This window comes from Hemitrygon akajei, chromosome 5 (genome assembly GCF_048418815.1).
Source record: "Hemitrygon akajei chromosome 5, sHemAka1.3, whole genome shotgun sequence".
Lineage (NCBI taxonomy): Eukaryota > Metazoa > Chordata > Chondrichthyes > Myliobatiformes > Dasyatidae > Hemitrygon > Hemitrygon akajei.
Genome location: NC_133128.1, coordinates 68,060,672 through 68,088,542, shown reverse-complemented (window position 1 = coordinate 68,088,542; position 27,871 = coordinate 68,060,672). Strand labels below are relative to the sequence as shown.

The 27,871-nt window shown below is 40.4% G+C and overlaps 1 protein-coding gene across 1 annotated transcript in view; it reads left to right on the top strand.

Annotated features, from left to right (window-relative positions):
- LOC140727211 (cilia- and flagella-associated protein 47-like) overlaps positions 1-25,456 on the top strand; it is a 596,979-nt gene extending 571,523 nt beyond the window's left edge. The window contains exon 62 of the mRNA XM_073044476.1: positions 24,773-25,456. Coding sequence (XP_072900577.1) covers positions 24,773-24,997 — 225 coding nt within the window. The 3' untranslated portion in view covers positions 24,998-25,456. The remainder of the gene's footprint in view (positions 1-24,772) is intronic.
- Positions 25,457-27,871: the final 2,415 nt, after the last annotated feature.

Below are 27,871 nucleotides of genomic sequence, written 5' to 3'. Positions count from 1 at the left end.
TTTTCACTACGATTGACAGTGCTGCAATGATTGCAGAAAAATATGACTTTAATTTTGAAAGGGCACATAGGTTTAGGGCAGGTTTGCAGGATGTTTTCAGTGCTTACAAAGAACTGTATGATAGAAATATGTGTGAACCTGATAGTCTGATCGCTGTCTACCTGATTCTGATAAGTGAAACTACACTGTACATACATTATTTCTACTTTATATAGGCTGTGTATTTATCAAAACATTCCTGCTTTTACTATATGTTAGTGTTATTTTAGGTATTATGTGTTATTCGGTATGATTTGGTAGGTTTTTTTGGGTCTGGGAACACTCAAAAACTCTATTTTCGGATAGCGGGGGAATCCTGGTACAATGGAAATGCTATGTAAATAGCTGTTACACTATTGTTTAGGGAATAAGAAGAAAGAGAGAGAATTTCCGGGGTTTTTTTCGATCCCTGTCCAAGGTTGGTTGAATCCGCGGATGCGGAACTCGCGGATATGGAGGGCCGACTGTACACAAAATGCTGGAGGAACTCAGCAGGCCAGACAGCATTTATGAAAAAAGGTACAGTCAACGTTTCAGGCCGAAGCCCTTTGGCAGGATCCATGAAAGCCCAAAATGTCCACTGTACTTTTTTCCATTGATGCTGCCTGGCCTGCTGAGTTCCTCCAGCACTTCATGAATGTGGATTTGCCATTATTGCTTGCATCCCCAATGTACATTAACAAAAGATTGTACTAATATGGTACTTCTGGATACTCTTCAGAACCCAAAGCTCTTCATGAGCTACAAGACTCCTAAAAAAAATATATATTAATGAAGCGGAATTCTAATTGTCAATACTCAGTGTCTGGAAATCTCACAAAATTTTTTCCAGTCTTCAGGATTCCTCTTTACCAATCCCCTTTTGGGTCAATAATATCATGGATCTCTTATAATCCATCAATTCCATCTGAGTGTCAGTACTATGAATGTCATCATTATCAGGACCCAAGTAGATATTGTCATGTGTCCATCAACAGAGGAAGAGAATGAGTGGAAATGTGACACTGGAAGAATATCACATGATGTACTATTGAAGGAAGTCTCTCTCTGGATATGTAATTCAAAAAAAAAATGTAACACCTTGTCATTCTCATTAACACTCCCTTGCATCTTTTCACCACAATTGTGATACATACTGCAGCGTGGAGCTCATTGATCTTCCACAAAACTATTGACGTTTATCCTCAGCAGTAATAGACCTTGTTAAAATGTAACTGTGCCATGGGCACCATTAACCTCTACAAAGTTGTCAGTTATCACTATGCCCACATGGCTCAAAGATTCATGTAAGTTGGAAGCAAGCAGATAATTCTTACCCTCAAAAGTGCTCTATCCTGTAAGTGCCTTGTCTGAGAGCATTATATACAGATATGTACATACAAATTAGTAGCACCAAAAGGCAACTCAACCTCTTCCTTTGCTATTGTACGAGATCATGGCTGAACTGATCTTTTGCCCCCCCCCCCCGCCCCCCAAGCACTGAAGAATAAAGTTCAAAAAGCACATTAGACTCTGAGGGGAAATAATTGCTCATCTCTGCCTTGAAAAGTTGTCTCTTACCTTTAAACAATGACCCTTAGTTCCATATGATTCTATAAAGATGAAACACCATCTTTACATTCACCCTATCAAGACTTATCAATGCCTTAAATGTTGAATCAAATTCCGTCACAAAATGAGCAGATAACCAGCCTATTCAATTTTCATTCATGAGAAACTTGCTCATTACAAGTCATCCAGTAAGCTTCTTTGTATTGTTTCAATGCATTAACATCTTTACTTGAAGAAAAGGATCAATGTTGTGCAATATTTCTCAGATATAATATAACCAATGTTATTTACAACCATAAAAATTATCACAGAGCCACTTTATTTCTGACCTACAGCACCCATGCTTATTGCATCATTCAACGTGAAAGGAGAATTGCCAAATAGTATTCAGGTTTTGCCATCAGGGATAATTTAGCATTCCAATCAATTGTGTTACTTTAGCAGCTCAGTATGCAATTTTCTTGATAGATGATTAAATTAGCAATGAACCATTCAGTTTATTATCAATAAAATGGATCATGAGATTCCCTGAAACTGATTATTTCAATTAGTATCAGCTATAAACATCATAAGCAATGGTTGATCCTGGTGAAATGTTTAAACTCTCTGCTAAATACTAAAAGTACTATTTATGAGCAATCAGATGGTTTGGAAGACAAATGCTGCCCGTACTTTGCTACTCTCATTGCTAAGCATATTTCAAAGCTATTGAGGTCCATGTCTGGAATCCAAGGGTCAGAAATAATTCACCCAATTTCCATCACAGCAGAAATCATTGCCATGCATGGTGCTGCTAATAATGGAGATACTGCTGTGTGTTCGATTCACAACAGAATCAGATTAGTGAGTTAGTGGATGAGACAGTGATGGAAAGGTAGCCTTAAGTGTTGATCTTCAGATTTTGGAATTTGGGTAATGGCTAATACAGGAAATTCAATGGGATGCCCCTCTGGCTAGAAAGATTACATGATGGTACATTTACCCGCTACAGGATTAACTCTTTAGCTGTAAAGTTCCAGATTTCAATGGCTAAAGAGAGTTTTAACATTCAACTCTGATATCTAGCAGATAACTGTCCTCCCAAAGCTGGTTGGCATTCAGACTTTGCTGCTTTAGCAAATTCCTACTAAAGAAGCCAGATATGTTTTTTGCAATGTAGATGCTGTTAATGATATGGAAGCTAGTTTGCTTATCCCCATGTGGGTTTCCAGTTCAATTTGGGCATTCAGCTAGCTTGCTTCCCCCTACCACTGCACTGCAACACTGATTGCTGTCTGTGGTCCACCTATATATAGCACATATTGTATGTAGCTCTGTGAGAAGATCTTGCACTGTATTCCAGGTGGGGTCCAGCCAACATCATTTGGCCCATTAATGAATTTTGAAAAGATCTGGCAATCAAAGAATTGCAATCTTGCATTATTTCGCTCGTTCAGAAATTAAATTAGATTGAAGATACGTTCCAATAAAACACATTCTTTGAATATATAAATGGGTAATACATTTGATAGCCCATGACAAATATTATTAAACATTATTTCATTCTAAAAGAAATCAAAAATGTCCATAATATTGGAAAGCCACCTTAGTTTTCACAATTGTAAAAGATTTTAAAAAATGGATTCTGATCAAGTAAGATCTCCAGAGTTGGTTCAGAACACATGGCTTCAATAAACTTCTACATTTTGAATAAATTATAGTTAAGAGTTTTAATTAACTTCTCCAACAGATGTAAATTGGTTACAGCTCAATCTATCATGGATTGATCTCCAGTTAAGGTATGAATGAATAGTTAGAACATTTAGCCGCCTCACCACAGAGTTAAATAGGTTTTAAAACTTACAGTTTGGGCATTGTGCTAGAAAAGAGCTTTTAGCTCCAAAGCTTAGCACAGTAATAAAATAATTGAAAATAAGAGAACATTTTGGAATAGCAAGATTCTGATGAAAAACAAAGATCTGGTGCTCTAATGCAATTACTATTTGTGATCTGGAAACAGATTTACAACTCTCAGGATTCTTTCAAGTAACACCACATCCGTGATATGGCAGGTAGATATAGTTTAATATATGAGATCCTCATTCAGTTCTGAACTTGAGCTTGTGCAGGCTGGTCTACCCCATCACCTTCAACCAGAATTACTGTTCGTTCTCCACCCACATGAGTTCATCTCTCACTGGCCACCTGCACCCTGAAGTCCAGTGGTGTGATTGCAACAGCAACTAGCAGACTGGTGACAGAGTGAGGAGGGCCTGGCTCAAAAATAACTGTACCAGTTTTTGATTGCCTGTAAAATTAGGTTGGGGGGGGGGGTTTGTTGGCTGTAAAAAGATGCTATTGATATTAATATTTAAATGTCTTTGACATTCAGTTACATATAATAACCTCTAAAAATGGAAGCAAAAAGAAAAAAATTATTTAAGCAATAAAATTGTTACTTTAGGTAATCAGATCAATAACTAAAAGCATTTAACTAATGGGAAATCATCTTTAACCCAATGGTATTCCTCTTCATCTCCAAAATCTTGGCCTACAGTCAATGGGAGGCCTCAGATCATGCCCCATGACTGATCTGATGCAGGATTTAGGGGATGATGTCTTTAGCATAGTTCTGGGGAGTCAATAGGTTTCAATAGGTATAGTTAATGTCAGATAAATATATACAACATACATCCTGAGATTCTTCTTCTTTGCATACATCCACTAAAACAGAGGAGTGCTCCAAAGAATGAATGACAGTTAAATGTTAGAACCCCAAAGTCCCCCCACACACAAGCAGCAGCAAGACAACAACCCCGCCCCTCCACTCTCCCACCAGCAAAAAAAGCATCGGCACCCTCTACCGAGCACTCTAGTGTGCAGCAAAGCATCAATAAAAACATAGGCTTGCAGAACCCCAAAGACTACTCGTTCACCCAGGATTCAACATACCCTCTCGACATACAGGCTCTCTCTCTCCCTAATAAGGGAAAAAGAGGTGTCCCTATTTCACAGTGAGAGGGGAGACAAAACAAACAGCTTGCTGCTTTATGGTGTTAAAAGTCTGTTGCATCAGTTTTTCTGAGCCTTGTGCCCTAAGAACTCTGTTCCTCCAACCTAAGTGTGGCCCATCACAACAGTGGAGGAGGCCATGGATAGACTTATAAGAATGTGACTAGGAAGTGGAATTAAAATGGGTGGCCACTGGGAGGTCTCGCTTTTTCTGGTGGATGGAGTGTAGGTCCTCGGTGAAGCAGTCTTCCAATCTATGTCAGGTCTCAACAATACACAGGAGGTCACACCAGGAGCACGTGACACAATATATGACCCCAACAGACTCACAGATGAAGTGTTACCTCACCTGGAAGGATGGCTTGTGGCCCTGAATAGTAGTGAGGGAGCAGATGTAGGGGCAAGTATAGCACTTGTTCTGCTTCCAAGATTAAGTGCTAGGGGGAGATTACTGGGGAGGGACAAATGGACAAGGGAGTCACGTAGTCCACTGTCATGATGAGGCCACACTTAGGTTGGAGTAACGACATTATATTCCGTCTGGGTAGCCACCAAACTGATGGCATGAACATCAATTTCTTGAACTTTCTGTAATGGCCTCCCCCTCACCTTCTCCATTCCCCATCCCCTATTCCCTCTCTCACCTTATCTCCTTGCCCACCCATCACCTGCCTCTGGTGCTTCACCCCCTAAATATATATGATATTGTTTAAGTTAGCCTTGAATTTACATAACCAGATCTGTCTTTTAAATTATATCAACCTATGTTGGCTGAAAAACTCCATAATCTGTTATCTGAATGCTCCCCCATACCAATAATGTAAATAACTTCTTAACATTTCCCAGCTTTGCTCCAAATACAAACGTTGTGGAATCAAGCTTAACAATTTCAATACACATTAGTAAGTAAATAATGGATCATTTAAGGTAATCATTAAGTGAGAGGTTGTACACCTTACTGTATGGATCAACAAAGAATGGAGTTCTATGTTGACATCAGGAAATAATGCTTTTGTTTTAAAACTGCTTTGGGGAGTTGTAAAAGAGATAAATTAAAACCTACCAGTTAGACACAAACAAGAGAAAATCTGCAGATGCTGGAAATCCAAGCAACTCACACAAAATGCTGGAGGAACTCAGCAGGCCAGGTAGCATCTATGGAAAAGAATACAGTCGATGTTTTGGGCCAAAACCCTTCAGCAGGACTGGAGAAAAAGAGATGAGGAGTAGATTTAATAAGTGGGAGGAGTGGAAGGAGAAATACAAGGTGATAGGTGTAACCAGGACGGGTGGGGAGGGGTGAAGCAAAGAGATACAGGGCCAGAGAAGGGGCAATCTAATAGGAGAGGGCAGAAGGCCATGAAAGAAAGAAAAAAGGGAGAGGAGCACTAGAAGGAGGTGATGGGCAGGGAAAGAGATAAGGTGAGAGAGAGAAACAAGAATGGAGAATAGTAAAGAAGTTTGAGAAATCGATGTTCATGCTATCCAGACAGAATATAAGGTGTTGTTCCTCCAACCTGAGTGTAGCTTCATCATGACAGAAAAGAGGTCATGGATAGACATATCAGAAAGGGATTGGGAAATGGAATTAAAATTGGTGGCCACTGGGAGATCCTGTTTCTTCTGGCAGACGGAGCACAGGTTCTCAGCGAAGCCGTCTCCCAACCTGTGTCAAGTCTCACCGATATACCGGAGGCAACGCCGGGAGCACCAGACACAGTAGAAACATAGAAAACCTAAGCACAATACAGGCCCTTCGGCTCATGCTGCTGTGCCAAACATGTACTTACTTTAGAAATTACCTAGGGTTACTCATAGCCCTCTATTTTTCTAAGCTTCACAAAAGCTTAGAAACCTCCAAACCTCAAAAAACCTCCACACGATCAATGCCTCTCCTCATCTTATACACCTCTATCAGATCACCTCTCATCCTCTGTTGCTCCAAAGAGAAAAGGCCAAGTTCACTCAACCTATTCTTATAGGACATGCTCCCCAATCCAGGTAACATCCTTCTAAATCTCCTCTGCACCCATTATATAGTTTCCACTCCCTTTATATAATTTTCACACCCTTCCTGTAAGTGAGGTGACCAGAACTGAGCACAGTACTCCAAGTGGGGTCTGACCAGGATCCTATAAATCTGTAACATTACCTCCCAACATCAACGCTGCCCTAAACTGCATCTCTTCCATTTCACACAATTCTGCCCTCACCCCATCCTCCCACCACCCTACTCTGGATAGGGTTCCTCTTGTCCTCACCTACTACCCCAGCAGCCTCCCCGTCCAGCACATAATTCTCCGGAAGTTCTGCCATCTCCAATGGGATGCCACCACCAAGCACATCATTCCCTCCCCCCCCATCCCCCAACTTTCTGCTTTCCACAGGCATCACTCCCTACATAATTGCTTTTTCCATTCATCCCTTCCCACTGATCTCCCTCCTGGCACTTATTCTTGCAAGTGGAATAAGTGCTACACCTGCCACTACACCTCCGCCATCACTACCATTCAGGGCTTCAAACAGTCCTTCCAGGTGAGGTAAACTGTTTCACGAACTTCTGGTAATGCCCCCCCTTCAGCATTCTCCATCCCCTTTCCCCTCTCTTATCTCATCTCTTTGCCTCCCCATTGTGTCTCTTTGGTGCTCCTCCCCCTTTTTCTTTCTTCCATGGCCTTCTTTCCTCTCCTATTAGATTCCCCCTTCTCCAGCTCTCCATCTCTTTCATCAATCAACTTTCCAACTCTTTACTTCACCCCTCCCTCTTCTGGTTTCACCTATCAGCTTGTGCTTCTCCCTTCCCTCTCCCCCACCTTTTAAAATCTATTCCTCATCTTTCTTTCTCCAGTCCTGCTGAAGGGTTTCGCCCTGAAACATTGACTGTACTTTTTTCCCTAGACGTTCATTTTGTGCGCGTTGCTCATATATATTTAGTTTTGTTTTATCATGGTGTTTTCATTAATTTTCACATGGAAATGTAATCGGCAGTCACTGGTATCTCAGTGATAGTACTATTAAATTGGGCAATGCTTTTTAATTGGGCTGAATTGAAAATCATTCAATTTGTTGCAATGGCATCCACCTCTGTTTGACTTGATGGCAAGCTGCTTTAAATTGCAGCAGTTCCTGTGGTAATTCTGCACTTGTATTGGCGATTGGTAGGAAATGCCACATTCCAGAGAATTTTAATGAAAGCTTATAAAAATTCGGCTGTTTCATGTCGGATGAGAGATCAGACTTGGAATAACTATTCCAGACATAAATAGCAAATTAGTTAATTGGGGAAGGTGTTCCATCCCTAAATGCTCAGGCTTCAATAAGTACATACTATTTCACCCAAACTGTAAAATTACTACATTCATTATCTAAATTAGCGTTCAGTATAATATATAGGCACTGAATCTAGGAGACTAAGAAAGGGTGGAATTGAGCAGTATATATATTCATGCTAAAACTCTACTTTTGGCTGCCATCTCAATATGAACAGTGAATGTGAGTAAAGAAATGCCTGATTGCTCACTGTTTGTAGTGGAAAATATGTGATGAAAATATAGTTTTGTACTGTATGTTAAGCAAAAAAGTAAACAGAATATACACATTCTGAGGGCCTAGAAGTAACAAATCATTGAAACACCAGAAGATTCAATTCTTTTTTCAAATTCTTTGAATGCTCTAAGAGCTAAGATTTACATATGATGCATAAAAGAAACAATAAAGGAAATCATTCTAGTTTTAAGTAAGTTCCAGTAGATAATAGCATTCATCAGAGAAAAGGGAATACCAACAGGTTTAAAGAGTGTGCTGCATTTATTTGGTATTTTCAGGTTTTTGTGAATGTTTTTGTTAATTGAGGTATTATGAGCACTGGAAAATCAAACATATTTCACTTAGACACCTACTGATTATATGAAAAGCTTTCAGTTAAGAAACAGTGTGATTAGATGGAAATTAATGAACCATACACTATGCATCAAGAATCAGCTTCAGATGTAATTTCTGAAAACTCATTGTCCCCTCATTCTGGGTCATCAGTGTCAGTTGTTACCAGCTTAGAAGACATTGTGTGCCAAGTTTTAGAAGGAACTATCCAGCACCAACTCAATTCAACAATTTATCAAGCAGACCATATTTTCTGACTGTGTTCCCAAGCAGATAATTGAGTCTGCTTTCACTGAATCAGCAACAAATTGGTTGAATCCTTCAATAATAAATTACTTTAAGCTGATTTGGTTTCACAGAGGATATTCTTGACTCATTGTTTGGAAATAGTGGATTTTAGCTTCACTTCGTTTTCTGATTGCATAATCATTGTTGAAAGATTTTCCAGCATTCATCCTATAAACAACTTTTACATAAAATGAATCAGTTGGTCATTCATCTTGTAGGTGGTTTGTGAGCATTTATGTAATCAGACTGCTATATTTATGACTAGAAAGGATGAAGACAAACTTCATTAATAATATAATAATACTCACCCATAAAATATTCTATCGTAAGAAACAACTTTTTATTAAGTACCAATGCATGGATACTTGAATAATATTTGCACTTTAATGGTTCTTTATCAGTTGTTAAAGTAATCCTTGATTCTTTAAGAATACACTAGATACTTTGCAAATAATGGAACACATGGTTTGAGTTTGGACGTACTTACTTGGATCACTCCAATCTTGCCTCAAGCAGGTTTCACTCAGCATAATTAATTATTGTAAACAAAATCTCCAAAACTAACACTTGTCAACCCACTTCCTAAATACAATAATCACATTTCTCTTAATCATAATGGATCCACATTGCAGCCATTAACTGTATCAACTAGAAATACCTGGTATATAGCAAAGTATACCAAATTTAAATAAACAGGTGCAAAGTAGAAAATACATGAGATTTATTCAGTTATTATTGTTTAGTTAGGTCCTATTCAGTAAACAGAAACACAGGAACATAAGTGAAATATTGAGTCTCATGAGTCTTCACCTTGATTCAGTTAGATAATGCCTGATCAGTTGCCTAAGTGACTTCCCATTTTTTGTTGTTTATCTAAAATATATTATCAAAATCTTGAAATTTTTAATGATGCCTGGGCATTGGAATTCAGTCAGAAAATTCATGTTTTTCCAGTGCTACAGGACTGAACTGTAGCATAAAATAAATTACCTTACGGTACATCTTGAAATACTTGGCTACTTGGTTCTAAGGGATTCAATCACATACAGTATATCAGAAGCACACAGTAGGATGATACTATTGCTTTGTTTATAACCCCACTGTAAAACATCTATACACATACAGAATTTCTACATTCATGACTTGCAGTGAGTCACTTTTGCCCTGAATTTGTCCACAGAACATTTATTAATCATCATCTTTTTCCACCTTTTCCTGCAAGAAGGAAGGAATGATGCTCATATACGCATGCAACATATAAGTGTGATATGCCACCATTAGCTGGAAGTGATGTTTGTGCATGCACGTATGTGGAAAGATGGGAAATGTGCATGTAAGTTTTGAATGGTGACACTGGTTCGTGCATTGCAATGTGGCTATTTCCACTGACTTTGATCAGACGTGGAATTATCGCTTCTGTGTTATAAATCCCAGAAAGACATTGTCTTTCTCTAAACCAAAAGTAAATTGCTTTACAATTTTCCCTTTCAAGTTCCATCTGCTAAAATGTTGCCCATTCAACTTATTTGCAATTTGTTGCTTCTATTCTCACAAAAATGTATGAAATAAATATTCCGTTCAGAAACATTACGCAGTTTAAAAATCAGAATCTCTATTTACTACCTAAAATGTGGAAGGTCATTCATTTGAAAATTAGGACCAATTACGGATTTACTAGGTTTCCACCCAATTAAAAACCCTTAAATTGTACCAGGAGAGAGCAAATAGTTTATCCATGAAACAATGTGTCTGCATTATCTGTCCCTAAGTTCAGTTGTTGTGACCTAGCATACGTTCTCAGATTTAAGTCTCCATAAAACATTTCACAATGCATTATCTAATGGAAGCTTTGATAAGATCTTGAAGTGAATTGCTACTGCTTTATTAAGCTATTATGTTTATGGTCAGATCACAAGACTGCAATCATTTTAAATAGATTCACAATTTTCCAAGTTTCTCTGGGAGCTCTTTAGATTGTTTTAAATTTTGAAGATTTGTTATCCTCTACAGCAGCATGTATGTATGGGGTGTCCAGGGAGGGGTAGCACCTCTGGTGATGGGGCTTGTCGGGCCCATTTGGGGGCAGCTCACTCACCTTTAAGCCCCACCAGATACTTAGGTCTCACCTGTAGCTTCAAGTGGCTGTTTGCATGGACAGCAGCCACACCCTGGTACACCACTGCAACAGGTGAGCTAAACCAGGTAAGATTAGCCAGTGGGCCTCATATCCTGGCCATATTAAGACACGTCTGTTCTAGTCTGTGAAGTCAGCTCCAATGGACTGGGCAGATAAGATGAACAGTGAAGGCGGTTCTGCAATGTTTCATGGAGAGCAAAGGGCATGACAAGGCACAGAAGAAGTCATGGTCAGAAAGTCCCCAGTTTGAGACAACTACTCATATAACTGGACCTGCATTTCTGAAGCCACATGCGTGTAACTGCCTCAGTGCAACAGCTTTTCCACTTTAAAAACTTTTATCCTTAGGTCTCCTTTCACTGTTGGATACAATAGACAACTATCAAAACAGTATTTTCTAAAGGGAAATGCCCTCTCAATATTATTTATTGGACAGGAAGAGAATAATTAGATTAGATTAGATTCAACTTTATTGTCATTGTGCCGAGTACAGATACAAAACCAATGAAATGCAGTTAGCATCTAACTAGAAATGCAAAGAATAGTGTTATTTACAAAATAACTGCAAATAAAAAGTAAGTGTTACAGCATACAAATATAAAAGTACTGAGACAGTACAATATGGGTGCAATACTGCTTAGCGCTGTGATGTGAGGTTCAGCAGGGTCACAGCCTCAGGGAAGAAGCTCTTCCTGTGCCTGCTGGTGCGGGAGTGGAGGCTCCTGTAGCGCCTACCGGATGAGAGGAGAGTAAAAAGTCCATGGTTAGGGTGAGATGCATCCTTGATAATGCTTTTCGCCCTGCCCAGGCAGCGTTTATGGTAGATGTTCTCAATGGTGGGCAATTGGGTGCCGATAATCCGCTGGGTAGTTTTCACCACACACTGGAGTGCTTTGCGGTCTGATACGGAACAATTGCCATACCACACTGAGAGTATGTTCTCAGTGGTACAGCAGTGCCATTGCAGGAATGATCAGCAGGAAGCCAAATAAATTAAATTCATAGGTCAAAACTATGGGTGCACAGTAGCGTAGTGGGGTCGGAGTTCAGAGTTCAATTCTGGTGCATCTGTAAAGAGTCTGTACGTCCAGCCTGTGAAATGCATGGGATTCCCTTGGGTGCTGCAGTTTCCTCCCACAGTCCAAAGGTGTACTGGGTTGGGTAGGTTATTTGGTCATTGTAAGTTACCCTGTGATTAGGTTAGGGTTAAATTGGGGTTGTCGGTGTTTGCTAGGATGGTGCAGCTTGAAGGGCCGGAAAGGCTTTTTCTGCGCTGTGTCACTAAATAAGTTAATAAATAAAACTGCAAGAGTGCCTAAAAACCATTCTCCTTTACTTATACCACATGTGCTCCAAATAAAATTGAACCACGAATTGCTGGAACTGCTGAGCAGGGCAGGCAGTATCTGTGCAAAGAGAAGCCAAGTTATGTTTTGAATAATTTTTGGACAATGTGCATCAAGACACAGTTCTTAGCACCTTTCTGCTGACTTCCATTGAATTGAAGGGAAAAAAGTCCAGTGGTGCACAGTGACCACAAGATCTTTTTCATTAGAGAAAAGCTTTCATGCAGAAATCATGAGAAATTTTTGCATCAACCTGCACACGAAATAAGTAAATTCTTACTGTGGTCCAGAAAGTAATAACAGTACTTAATTTCCCAGTCTCTGGATCATTTAACAGGATAACACATGACCTCTCAAAATCAGTCAATATTCTTGCATGGAACAAATGATTAATTATCTGTTTTCCAAGAAACCTTACTAATTGTTTTCAATGCAGGAGCAGGATGAATGAACAATTAGCCTATTAATCGTTAAATGTATCACTGGGTTTCATTAAGTGCTTCAATACATTGCATGGTTGTACAAGATCTTTCCATCATCTTATTTATATGAAAAATAAAAGGAATTAATGCCCCTTAATGTTCTAATAATGTACGGCAATGGCTAAAATGAAGAGAAAAGCCATTTTTTATCTATTCTTTTGTTATCTAATAAATTTTCTTTATTTCAAATTCAAAGGTAATTGTTGGTTTCGTGATGATGAAGACACTCAGTAATTAGGTAATAGAGCAATAAAGAAGTACAGCACAGAAACAGGCCCATCTAGTCCATGCCAAAACCAGTTAAACTGCCTACTCCCATCGACCTGCACTGGGACTATAACCCTCCATATCCCTACTATGTACCTATTGAAACTTCTCTTAAACATTAAAATTGTTAAACTGTCATGGCAATGAATGCCGTTAGTACAGACCAATAAAGTAACAGCTAATCATCCCATCCAGAGTATAACTAGAGGGAGACCAGGGAAGATATGGTACCTTGACCCAGTAGATGGATGTTCCTGTGTTAACCACTTCACCAGCATGTTACGTTTCATCATGCCTTAACTTTGTTAGCCCCTTAAAATATGTAAAATAAATATATGGTACAAGTCCAGCATCATAATTAATTTAGTCATAGGTGAAAAGCTCTTCTTGCTGCTGTAGATCTTCTAAAAATGCATACAGAACGCTGCTTGATATCTTTCATGCTTCCATTCAGCAGTATCATTCCCCACGTGTAATACCTTATTCTTTGGCTCTATCGCAAATTATGCACCACCTGGTATTGATATTTAATCTGAACTATCTTAACCAATTATGACTTAATCTTGGCCAATGAATATAAGTTATAAATAGATGACAACTGAAGAATTTAATAGAATAAGTAAGAAATAGGAAAAGGAAGGGACATTACAGTCCCTTATGTTCTACCATTCAATAAGATCGTGATTCATCCAATGTTTATCAAGTTCACTTTCCTGCCCCATCCTCACCATCTATGATTCCTTACTGAATAAAATAAAAAATGATCTTACTTTTGAATATATTTGATGATTCTGTCTCCATGGATTTCTAGGGCAAGTATTCTAAATACCCACAACCCTTTGAGAGAAACAGAATCCTCATCTCTAACTGAAGGGACAGTCCGTTTATCTGTGACTATTTCCATTATCATAGACTCTCCCATAAGCCTTTTACTGCCACTCAAATAGACTCCTCAGCTTCTGAGCTTACATCAGTTCTCACTACCATACATATTTCATCTCTTATCAGAAGACCTAGCCCACCACCTTTAACTACCTACTTAAAAGTCAAATGTCCTTGAATATTGAGTTTTCCAGCTTTAACCACATCTACTAGATGATGTTTATTTATCTCTCATTATGCTGCTTTTATTTTTTTTCAGATATCATATGCATTCAGAAGTAGAGTTCTTAATTTAATATCTTAAAACATCTTTCCTGACATTAACCCCATCTGTAGAGTCTATTATAGCTCTCTTTGTTTCTCACCCTTCTTTCTCCAGTCTTCTCATTTGCTTTCTATTTTTCTTTTGTGTCCCAGTCTTCTAATTCCTTGCTTTGATACCCATCCCATACAATTCAGGTTTAAAGTCCTTTCAACAGCAACATCAAACACTTCTGCAGGGATATCAGTGCCAATCCTATGTGGATGTATCTATCTAGTTTATACAAGTCCTATTTTCTTTAGATCTGGTCTCAGTGCCTCAGAATCTAAATTCCCCCATTCCAACATTATCCTTCAGTCAAATGTCCAACTCATCTAGCTTCTTATTGCAGCTACCACTTGTACGTGCCACTGGGAGTAATGTAAGACTACTTTAAGGTCCTGCTTTCTAATTTATTTCCTAACTACCTAAGTTTGGCTTGTAGGACTTCATATCAATTTTTATGTATTGTGTGTCATTTGTATTAATCTGTTCTAATCTGTACTATAACCATTGGCTGTTCACTCACCTCTGTCCAGAATGTCCTGAAGCCATTCAATAATATTCTTAATCTTAGCTGCAGGAAGCAATATGCCATCCTGGAATCACATTTGCGGTTTTAGAAACAGTTCTCCATACAACTGAATCTCTATTACCATGGCTCTTCCACTCATTTTCCTCTCTTATACAGCTGAGCCACACATGACTCCACAGACTTAAGTTCTTGCTGAATTCTCATAAGACATCTTGTCCTGCAACATACATACATACCAAATTGATATATATATTTACAAGAGAAGGCCCAGTGGACTCTTGCACTATTTGCCTTCTTTTCAATTCTTACCTTTCTGCTCAATATTTCTTCTACGCAATAAGAATGTGAAAAAAGTAGCAGGCCATTTGGCCCTTTTCACCTGCTTTGTCACATTCTTGTAGTATCCCTATATCTACTGATTCTTTCATATCCAAAAATCTATCATCTTTTGCTTGAATATGTAACTCAGTAACTGAGTTATCACAGTCCTCTTGGAGAGAGAATGCCAAAGATTAGCCACTCACTGGGTAAAGAATTACCTTTCCTTTTAGTTCATTAGACCCAATCCCTTTCATTGAAACTGTAACTCCTGTTCCTCGTCAACCCAGTCAGTGGAAATATCATCCCTATATTTACTCTATCAGGTCCTCTAAAAATAGTGTGTGTTTTGCTGATGATATTTCCCATTCTTCTAAAACCAGGAGGTTACAAGCTGAGACTCTTCTCACAATGCAACCTAAGCCCATCCCAAGAATCAATCTGTAAACGAGTATTTCCCTCAAAAGTATTTCCTTCCCTGGGTTTGGAGACCAGACCTGCACAATATTCCAGCCATGGTTGTTTCTGGCCTTCTCACCTCCTTGCACACTAACTTTCAATGATTAAGACAACCAGCACCTTTAAAACACAGGCTTAATTTACTCCTATGAGTGAATTTCCTTTACTCTGTCAAGCACCTTCACACCATCTGCAACAAGCAGGATTTCCCTGTGGCCAACCATTTTAATTCAAATCCTCATTCCCATTCCAACATGTCAGTCTGTGGCCTCCTCTACTGTCTGGGCAGCCTCCAAAACTGATGTCATGAACATCAATTTCTCTAACCTCTGGTAATTTCAGACCCCCCACCCCACCCCAGTTCTCCTTGTTTCTATTCTGCATTCTGGCTCCCCATTTACCTCTTCTCCTCAGCTGCCTATCAGCTCCCTCTGGTGCCCCTCCTCCTTCTCTTTATCCCTTGGTCCACTCTCCACTTCTACCAGATTCCTTCTTCTTTAGCCCTTTACCTTTTCAACCTATTACCACCAGTTTCTCACTTCCCCTCCCCCTGCTCATCTGGCTTTATTTATCACCTTCTAGCTTGTACTTCTACCCCTACCCCACCTTCTTATTCTGGCTTCTTCCCCCTTCCATTCCAGTCCCGATGAAGGGTCATGACCAGAAACATTGACTCTTTCCATAGATGTTGGCTGGCCTGCTGAGTTCCTCCAGCATTTTGTGTGTGTTACTCTGCATTTCCAAAGTCTGCAGAAACTCTTGTGTTTAAGAGTTAATTGACTCACTTTTTTTTTTACGTGCTTTCCATATGCCATTCTCACATGCTTCCCCATTTTTCAGGTCAGCTGTCATATTGAAATCGTCACAACTGACAATATCAGTTAAACTTGAATGTATTTTATTTGATCCTCTCATCCAAATAACTGATATGGATCATGAAAACAGAAGGGCCATTAACAATCTTTGCAGTATCTAACTGACCTTGGCCTCCTAGGTTAAAAATGACCAGGTTTTTTCACTTTTCCCCATCTTCATTGTGTTCCCAGATCCTCAAGTCTCAAACTATGCTAGTGTATTACCCACAAGACTAATTATGTTTGATAGATTTTCTGTGAACCTTATCAAGGCCTTCTGAGAGTCCGAATACACCATATCCCCTAAACACAAAATACTCTGCAGATGCTGGGGTCAAAGCAACATGCACAACACGCTGGAGGAACTCAGCAGGTCGGGCAGCATCTGTGGAAACGAGCAGTCAACGTTTCGGGCCCAGACCCTTCAACAGGACTGAAGAGGGAGGGGGCAGGGGTCCTATAAAGAAGGTTGGGAGAGGGCGGGAAGGAGAAGGCTGGTAGGTGCCAGGTGAAAAACCAGTCAGAGGAAAGATCAAGGGGTGGGAGAGGGGAAAGCACTATGGGTAGTAGAAGGAGGCAGAACCATGAGGGAGGTGATAGGCAGCTGGAGGAGGCGGCAGAGTGAAACTGGGATGGGGGGAGGGAATTACTGGAAGTTGGAGAATTCAGTGTTCATGCACAGGGGCTGGAGACTACCCAGACGATATATGAGGTGTTGCTCCTCCAACCTGACTTTGGCCTCATCATGGCAGTAGAGGAGGCCATGTATGGACATATCCGAATGAGAATGTGAAGCAGAGTTGAAGTGGATGGCAACTGGGAGATCCTGTCTGTTGTGGCGGACGGAGCGTAGGTGCTCGACGAAGCGGTCCCCCAATTTGCGTTGGGTCTCACCGATGTAGAGGAGGTCACACTGGGAGCACCGGATGCAATAGATGACCCCAACAGACTCACAAGTGAAGTGTTGCTTCACCTGGAAAGACTGTTTGTGGCCCTGAATGGTGGTAAGAGAGGAGGTGTAGGGACAGGTGCAGCACTTCACTTGCAGGGATAAGTGCCAGGTGAGAGATCCATGGGGAGCGATGTGTGGACCAGGGAGTCGCAGAGGGAACGACCCCTATGGAAAGCGGAGAGGGGTAGAGAGGGAAAGATGTGCTTAGTGGTGGGGTCCTGTTGAACGTGGTGGAAGTTGCAGAGGATAATGTGCTGGATCCGGAGGCTGGTGGGGTGGTAGGTGAGGACAAGGGGAACTCCGTCCCTGCTGTGGTGACAGGAGGATGGGGTGAGGGCTGAAGTGCGGGAAATGGAGGAGATGCGGGTGAGGGCATCATTGATGACAGCAGAAGGGAAACCACAATCCCTAAAGAAAGAGGACATTTGAGATGTCCTGGAAAGGAAAGCCTCATCCTGGGAGCAAATGCAGCACAGACGGAAGAACTGGGAATAGGGAATTGCATTTTTGCATGTGGCAGGGTGGGAAGAGGTATAGTCGAGGTAGTTATGAGAGTCAAAATTCTCCAACTTCCGGTAATTCCCTCCCCCTCCCTTCTCCCATCCCAGTTTCACTCTGCCTCCTCCTCCAGCTGCCTATCAGCCCCTCATGGTTCCGCCTCCTTCTACTACCCATAATGCTTTCCCCTTACATTCCTCCTTCACCTTTCCTGCCTATCCCCTCCCTGCTTCCCCTCCCCCACCTCTTGATCTTTCCCCTTACTGGCTTTTCACCTGGCACCTACCAGCCTTCTCCTTCCCACCCACCCCCACCTTCTTTATAGGGACCCTGCCGCCTCCCTCTTCACACCATATTCCCGGTTTCCCTTTCCCTTTTCTGCAAACTCCAGCCTTAAAATCCTGGCAGATTTGCTATCAAAAGTGAGGCTTTCATAAAACAATTTTGATCCTGCACAATCTGAGTATTATCAAAATATCCTGTCACAATTTTCCATATTGCTGATGTCAGGCTAACTGGTCTGCAGTTCAGCCAGACAACATATTTTATTGATCCCGAGGGAAACTGGGTTTCATTACAGCCACACCAAGAATAGTGAAGAAATATAGCAATATAAAACCTTAAATAATTAAATAATAATAAGTTAATCATGCCAAGTGGAAATAAGTCCAGGACCAGCCTATTGGCTCAGGGTGTCTGACACTCCGAGGGAGGAGTTGTAAAGTTTGATGGCCACAGGTAGGAATGACTTCCTATGATGCTCAGTGTTGCATCGCAGTGTAATGAGTCTCTGGCTGAACGTACTCCTGTGCCTAACCAGTACATTATGGAGTGGATGGGAGTCATTGTCCAAGATGGCATGCAACTTGGACAGCATCCTCTTTTCAGACACCACTGTCAGAGAGTCCAGTTCCACCCCCACAACATCACTGGCCTTACGAATGAGTTTGTTGATTCTGTTGGTGTCTGCTACCCTCAGCCTGCTGCCCCAACACACAACAGCAAACATGACAGCACTGGCCGCCACAGACTCGTAGAACATCCTCAGCATCGTCCAGCAGATGTTAAAGGACCTCAGTCTCCTCAGGAAATAGAGACGGCTCTGCCCTTTCTTGTAGACAGCCTCAGTGCTCTTTGACCAGTCCAGTTTATTGTCAATTCGTATCCCCAGCTATTTGTAATCCTCCACCATGTCCACACTGACCCCTTGGATGGAAACAGGGGTAACCATTGCCTTAGCCCTCCTCAGGTCCACCACCAGCTCCTTAGTCTTTTTCACATTAAGCTGCAGATGATTCTGCTCGCTCCATGTGACAAAGTTTCCCACCGTAGCCCTGTACTCAGCCTCATCTCCCTTGCTGATGCATCCAACTATGGCAGAGTCATCAGAAAACTTCTGAAGATGGCAAGACTCTGTGCAGTAGTTGGAGTCCGAGGTGTAGATGGTGAAGAGAAAGGGAAACAGGACAGTTCCCTGTGGAGCCCCAGTGCTGTTGACCACTCTGTCTGACACACAGTGTTGCAAGCACACGTATTGTGGTCTGCCAGTCAGGTAATCAATAATCCATGACACCCAGGAAGCATCCACCTGCATCACTGTCAGCTTCTCACCCAGCAGAGCAGGGCGGATGGTGTTGAACACACTGGAGAAGTCAAAAAACATGACCCTTAGTCCTTAGTCTTCGATCATTAGGTCTTCAGGACTTACTGGCTTTCAATCCCAATAATTTCTCAATGGTATTTTTTTTAATGCTGGCTTTATCTCTTAATTCACTCTAAACCTGTTGTTGTCTGCAATTTCTGGAAGGTTTTCTACATCTTCTTTGAAGATGAACAGAAACTGTGTTTTATTTATTTCCAATAATCCTATTCCAGAAGACCATAACACAAAGGAACAAAATAAGGAGATTCAGCCCAATGAATCTGCTTTGCCATTCCATCACAGCTAATTTATTATCCTTTTCAACCTCATTCTGCTACCGTCTTCCCATAACCCTTTACACCCTTACTAATCAAGAGCCAATCAACCTCTGCTTTAAATATACCCAATGACTTGGGCTCTATGGCCATCTGTGACAATTAATTTCACAGATTCACCACCCTCTAGCAAAAGAAATTGCCTTCATCTTTATCATAAAGGGGCACCCTTCTATTATGAGGTTGTGCCCTCTGGTCCAAGACTCCCTACTATAGGAAGTGTCCTCTCCATGTCCACATTATCTAGGCCTTTCAGTCTTCAGTAGGTTTCAGTGAGATAGGCCTTATTCTTCTAAGCTCCAGTGAGTACAGACCCCGAACCATCAAACACTCCTCATACTATAATCTTTTCATTCCTGGGATCATTCTCGTGAAAATTCTCTGGACTATACATATTGCCCAATATAATTTTTCCTGTCTCAGCCTTTAATGCAGCCTTTCTCAACCTTTTTGCCCAGGAGGAACCCTTGAAATAATTTTCAGGTCTCAGGGAAGCACTGCATAAAAATTATTATACTGTATCTATGGATTGTGGTATGTTAGTGTGATCAGTAAGTTGTAGATATAATAATCCAAAAATAATTGTCAATACTCTTTCAAGTAGAGAATTATTTTTTAGCCAAACTTTCTAGAAAAAATAGGTTGCTGAGCTTAGCTTACCTTTCTTGAAATTAATCTCTTTATTTCCCTTTCATAAATTTTAAGAACTCATATGGCAAACATAATAAATGACTGTTAAATAACTGGCTTCAGCCAAAATGGGATTTAATTTTTCTAAAGGTAGGCTCGGTAGATTTAATTTAAATAAAGGTTGTAAATTGATCTTATTTAATGCTATTTACAACATGAAAGACACAATTTTATACAGGACTTTGTAAAAACATCTTCTCACCAAGTGACATGATCAGGCTCAAATATAGGCCTAGCTTGTGAAACCTGTGCTCATGTTTTGCTGCACAAATACTCAATTCTGATCGAACTTGAGATAAGCATGCACGGATATTACCTTCAACTGAAATGTGATGAATTCTATCCTTGCTCTTGATGCTTATTAAAAAAGAAAAAGCTTGCTCACACATGTAAGAGGTTGAAAATCACAGAAAAATATTCATTACTTTCCTGTGAATGGCAGGATACTCTTACAGAAATCCAGACTTGTCCAGGGGCAAGTCAGTAAATCTCGTCTTGAGTGCACAATCAGACTGCAGCTCATGTAGTTCTTCCTCTTCTCACAATCAAGTTCTCAGACTGAACAGAAGATTCAGAGAAAGGGTCCATCATCCAGTTGTACACTTGTGTTGAAAGGGAGGAAAAATACTGTTCAATTTTGTTCTGCAGTTCTTCCAGGTGGTTTTCAATAAGACTCGAGATTTTCTGATATCCTTCCTCACTCTCAAGCTCAAACGGCAGTGGAAACATTTCAAAATTTCCCTTTGCAACATCATTTTTCCAAAGATTCAGTTTCCTTTTAAATCCAAGAATATTGTCACTTTTCTCTAGGTCTGAAAGCAAACTACAGGGAATTAGGAAGAAAGTTGAGAAGCAGGACCACAAAGGTAGTCATCACAGGATTATTGCCTGTGCCACATGACAGTGAGTATAGGAATAGAATTTACTGACTTGCCCCTGGACAAGTCTGGATTTCTGTAAAAGAAGAGTATCCTGCCATTCACCAAGGCCTTCTTATGGCCCCTTCTGGCTCTCCTAATTTCTTTCTTGAGCTCCTTCCTGCTAGCCTTATAATCTTCTAGCTCTCTATCATTACCCAGCTTTTTGAATCTTTCATAAGCTCCTCTCTTCTTCTTACCTAGATTTACAACAGCCTTTGTACACCACAGTTCCTGTACCCTACCATCCTTTCCCTGTCTTATTGGAACGTACCTATACAGAACTCCACACAAATAGCCCCGATCATTTGCCACAGTTCTTCCATATATTTCCCTGAGAACAATCTGTTTCCAATTTATTCTTCCAAGTTCCTGCCTGATAGCCTCATATTTCCCCTTACTCCAATTAAACACTTTCCTAACTTGTCTGTTCCTATCCTTCTTCAATGCTATAGGAAAGGTGAAAGAGTTGTGATCTCCAAAATGCTCTCCCACTGAGAGATCTGAAACCTGACCAGGTTCATTTCCCAATACCAGATCAAGTACAGCCTCTCCTCTTGTAGGCTTATCTACATATTGTGTCAAGAAACCTTCTTGAACACACCTAACAAACTCCACCCCATCTAAACCCCTCGCTCTAGGGGCATGCCAATCGATATTTGGGAAATTAAAATCTCCCACCACGACAACCCTGTTATTATTACACCTTTCCACAATCTGTCTCCTTATCTGCTCCTCGATGTCCCTGTTACTATTGCGTGATCTATAAAAAACACCCAGTAGAGCTATTGACCCCCTTCCTGTTCCTAACTTCCATCCACAGAGACTCCACAGACAATCCCTCCATGTCTTCCTCCTTTTCTATGGATGTGACACTATCTCTGATCAACAGTGCCATGCCCCCACCCGTTTTGCCTCCCTCCCTGTCCTTTCTGAAACATCTAAAGCCTGGCACTCGAAGTAACCATTCCTGCCCCTGAGCCATCCAAGTCTCTGTAAGGCCACAACATCATAGCTCCAAGTACTGATCCACGCTCTAAGCTCATCCTCTGTTCATAATATTCCTTGCATTAAAATAGACACATCTCAAACCTTAGGTCTGAGCGTATCCCTTCCCTCTCGCACTGACTCCAAGCTTTCTCTATTTGTGCGCCAGCTGCCTCTTCCTCCGTCTCTTCAGTTTGGTTCCCCCCCCCCCCCCCCAGCAATCCTAGTTTAAACTCTCCCCAAAAGCCTTAGTAAACCTCACCACCAGGATATTGGTCCCTTGGGAATCAACTGCAACCTGTCCCTTTTTTACAGGTCACTCCTGCCCCAAAAGAGGTCCCAATGATCCAGAAATCTAAATTCCTGCCTCCTGCTCTAATCCCTCAGCCACACATTTATCTTCCACCTCACTCTATTCCTATACTCACTGTCATGTGGCACAGGCAATAACCCTGTTATGACTACCTTTGTGGTCCTGCTTCTCAACTTTCTTCCTAATTCCCTGTAGTCTGCTTTCAGGACCTCCTCTTTTTTCCTGCCTATGCTGTTGGTACCAATGTGTACCATGACCTCTGGCTGCTCTCCTTCCCAATTCAGGATATCATGGACGCAATCAGAAACATCCTGGACCCTGGAGGCAAACTACCCTCTGTGCTTCTTTCCTGTGTCCACAGTATTGGCTGTCTGACCCCCTAACTATAGAGTCCCCTATCACTACTGCCATCCTCTTCCTTTCCCTATCCTTCTGAGCCACAGGGCCAGACTCTCTGCCAGAGGCACAGCCACTGTTGCTTCACCCAGGTCGGTCATTCCCCCCAGCAGTACTCAAGGAGGAATACTTATTGACAAGGAGGCAGTTTTTGACATCAGCATCTCTCTGTGAAGGAAGCAGTGTGTTGTGATAATGTCAAGATTTTCTTTTTTACAAGAGAATCAAAACCTCTCATGGAGCCAACCATTGATGGGACGCCATAAGTACAGGTGCCAACATAGTTCCTCCAAGACAGACCTTTTGTTTCCAGATATTAAGAGAAAGCATTAAATATATCTTGACCTTTGCTTGTTTTGGGCAACTCTTTACAACCGAAAAAGTTTTCTTGAATTTCACCATCACTTACAAATCTTACAAATGCTAAAACATGACATCTATTACTGAAATCTGTTGACTCATCAAACTGGATAGAGAAGCTGTTGTTTTTCAGTTTGTCACACAAAACCTATTCAGCATCATGTGACATGTCATCAATACGTTGACTTATTGTACTGTTTGATAGTGAAACCTTTTCAATTTCTCATACTGCATCTTGTCCTAGCATTTTAGCCTCTTTAATTTTGCATGCTGGCATTATTAGGATTTCACCAACTGTGTGACTTTTCCTTTTCTGGGTAATAACTTGCTTCCTAAGCCTTTTTATTTGGATAACCAGTCCATGTAAAACCAATTGATAAGTAGCTTTCATTGTATCCCTTGTTGCACTAGTACAGTGAAATGACTCAGGAGATAGTAATTCTTCATCATTAGCCTTATCAAAATTGTCCGTAGGCCAAGGCCTAGAATCCTCCTCTTCCATCTCACAACCTTGTCTTCAAACTTCGCCACATTGGACTGTCTTCAGAATAAAAATTTCCTTCCAATTTTCTACTACAGTAGAGTTTGTTTGCTCCCATAAATCAGTCAGTGGTACATCAGGGGAAGTTGGGGTAGATAATTCAGGAGGGAGAGGCTGAATCACAGCCCAAAATGGGCGAGTCCATTCAATGCTCGGAAAACACACTCCTCAACATCAGCCTATTGTCATCCCCTCTGTGCAATACAGCGCTCACCAATTATCAACGGCCTCCCCTATCTCACATCAGAAACTGAGAATGGACTCAACCAAATAAACACGGTCCTACTGCGCACTGCCATACTGGGCTGAGAGATCTCTAACAAGATTGCTAATGAGGCTGCTCGGTTACTGTCCACCACTGTGCATCACTAGCATCGTGCATTATGTGAAGTTCACAAAATGATATTTTTTTTAAATCACTATCTCTTGCAGAACCCCTAGAGACCTCTTGCGGAAACCCAGTTAAGAACCCCACTTTAATGACTCACATTATCTTCACCCAATCTTTTACTCTTCACATTTCTATAAAAGCTTTTATGGTATATTACACTTCTCAATGGATTACACTATTATGCTACTTTCTCTTTCTTAATCCATTTCATACCTTTCTCAACTGATGGAAGGACTTGTATTCTTGCCTGATCAGCACTATATTATTAGATGACATAAGCTTTCTGCTGGGATTAGTGCATTGGCCTTTGTGAAAACAGAAGTTCTGTCTCAATTCTAGAATTTTTGATAGTGTTTTGTATATGAACTAAATTGAAGCTATGAAAAATAAATGCTTGACCTCTTATCACTTGTATTTATAGACTGCAGATATGCAATGGATGTATGAGATCAATAGTTTGGATCCCCAGTATAATCCTCCTAACGTTCAACATGGTAAAACCATCACAACAGGATTCCATCGCTGTGTTTCAGTACAACAACGCAACTTTATTCGTGAAAATCTCAAGGTGAAAGCAACTGCAGTGTCCTCTCCTCTTAAAGGTGCTCCTCTGGTCACATTAAGGAAAACAAGTAGAGCAAAGTAAATATAAAGTAATTTACATTTCAATTGAATTTTATTTGCCAAATGCTTAAATTTGAAAAGAACGCTAATTACTTTGTTCTGATGTGCAAATAAAAACTGATAACTTTTAAATGATTTAGATGGAGAAATTATCATATTTTCATTAACTGCTATAAACGTGTTTGTTGCATGACTATATCTAATGCGTTGTATTTTTCCAATAATCCTTTTCAGTGTAACCAATGTCTATTCATGTCGTTTTGTTTGTACAAGAAGAATTCTGTCTGCATTCACAATATTAGAAAAAATTCTCTTTGATCATCCAAATAGCTTGTCAACAGAACTGTAATCTTTGGTATATGAGTTAGAATTAATGCTCATCATCAATAATAAACTGAAAGAAATAATTATTTGTCAGTTTTTCTGCAGATAACACTTGTTTTTATGGTTTGATAAAACATTTGTTCCATATACTTCAATTAATGTTACTTTATTAACAAACAAAATAAATTAAATAAGTATTTAAAGTGAAGAATTCTGCTTAAACAGTGAATTATAAAATGCAAAATTTTCATCACTGTATAATGGAAGGTATATTTAAAACCAATTCCATTTGCAGTGGAGTATTTCATATTTCACATTCACTGACATGTTTGTGGTATTTTCATTTAGTTTTTTATGAATCTTGAAAATGGTCTGTCTAATTTTGCTGGTATGGAAAATATCATAAAAGGGACAATTGAAAGATGAATGTTGAAATCTGGACATTGTCAAGAAATGGCCAAGCATTCACGGATTAGGAGTCAGTTTCCTTCATAGTGGCAGGTAATGTTTGATAAAAGAAACATGTTCTTCATCCACAGCAATTCTCATTTTATTAATAGTTTAAGAACTAGCTAGGAGGACCTTGAGCTACTTTGTATATCCCACAGCCTGGGCACCTCTATGGCTAACATCACAACTCCTTCCCTCCACACCCTTCTCCAATCCCACAATGGAATATCATAACAACATGTCTTTACACGCAGGGAACCATTTGATTTACCTTGTGGGGGGAATAAGAGCTTTAAGATACAGTTTCAGAATAGTGGCAGCCAATTTAAGATGGAGTTGAGGAAGAATTTCTTCTTTCAGAGAGTTATGTCTTTGATATTGTCTGCCAGAGAATATGAAGCTGAAGAATCCAATACATTCAAGGCCAAGGTAGACAGGTTTTAAGTTTAGATAGATAGATACGGTACTTTATTGATCCCAAAGGAAACTACAGTGTCACAGTAGCATTACAAGTGTGCGGGTATAAATATTAGAAGAGAAGTAGAAAGAATAAAAAATAAGTTACCACAAACAGTCTAGCAGGAAGAGGGTCATCACTTCCCTGGCTATAGGCTGAATCACTATAGAGCCTAATGGCGGAGCATAAGAATGACCAAAAAGAGTGCTTTTTGGAGCAGTGCAGTTGTCTTAGTCTATCCACTCAAGTCTGTCATTCAGGTGCACCCCCAGGAACCTGTAGCATTGTCAGGGGTTATGGGGAACAAACAGGGAAGACTAACAAGAAAAAATCCATAATTTTAATGAATGGCTTGGTGGTCTTAAGGGGCCTTAAGCTAACTTCTACTCATATTTCTTGTGATGCTTTTTGTTATGTTTAGTATCTTCAAAACATTAAACAACGAAAGACACGGGAGTCCAAAATGTGAGTCTGACTTCATGTTTACTTTAAGCAAGACGTGCACATATCACGTGATAGTGTGATGTCGAATGCAATTCATGTATTTATTCATATAATGAATAATGAATTATTTAAATGAACAAGAATGCTTAATCAACCATATACTGTATATACAAGATTACTCAGATGTTACTGAAATACTAAATACACAATACTTCTTTCTTCTGAGCTATAAACTCCAGCTCAATAGAGAATGTATCTCAATTGTATACACAGTACAGTAGATACTACAACAACTATATAGACATCCACAGCATTGTAAGTCTTAAATTGTCCCATTCAGATGTGAGAAAACATCTTTCCTGACAAGGTGGATCACAGCGTGGCTAGTGGAATTTGAGGTTGTGGATCAATCTCAAGTTCTGGTTCTGGGGCCTCCTCCGTGGCAGTTGTAGGAGTTGACTCTGAGATTGCAGGAAGTGGTTCTGACACCGGTAGCCACCTTTCCTCTCTAAGAATTGACTCTGCTTTCCTCAACTGATTGATATGTCCTTTCTAGATGACATCAGATGCAAACTCCACTGTGAAAGAGAGCGGTACAGTTCCATCCTTAATCTTTCCAAATACCCACTTTTGATCACCTCTGTAGTCCCTCACAATGATTGCTTGTCTAGGAGTGACATATAGAACCTCCTTGTTTGAGGAGCCTTTAATTTGTCTCAGCTGTTTGTCCTGCATAATCCATCTGAGTTTGGTTTTGAGGCGATCCAAGAGTGAATGCAAGGAATGACCCAGGAACAGCATAGCTGGTGCAGTGTTGGTTGTGGAGTGTGCTGCATTTCGATATGCTAGGAATAAATCGGCAAGCATCTGATTCAGTGTTATTGTCATGTGTTCCACTGATATTGCTTGCAGTGCATTCTTTAGACTCTAAACAAACCTTTCCACCAAGCCATTTGTAGCTGTGTGGTATGGTGCAGATATATTATGACTTATTCCATTCTTTTTCAGGAATGACTGAAACTGTTCCCCCACAGAGTGTGGTCTGTTGTCACCTAATAATTGTCTGGAACACCCATCCTTGCAAAGGGGGTTTTCAGTAAAAACATAGAAAACAATACAGGCCCTTCGGCCCACAATGCTGTGCCGAACACTTACTTACTTTAGAAATTACCTAGGGTTACCCATAGCCCTCTATTTTTCTAAGCTCCATGTACCTATCCA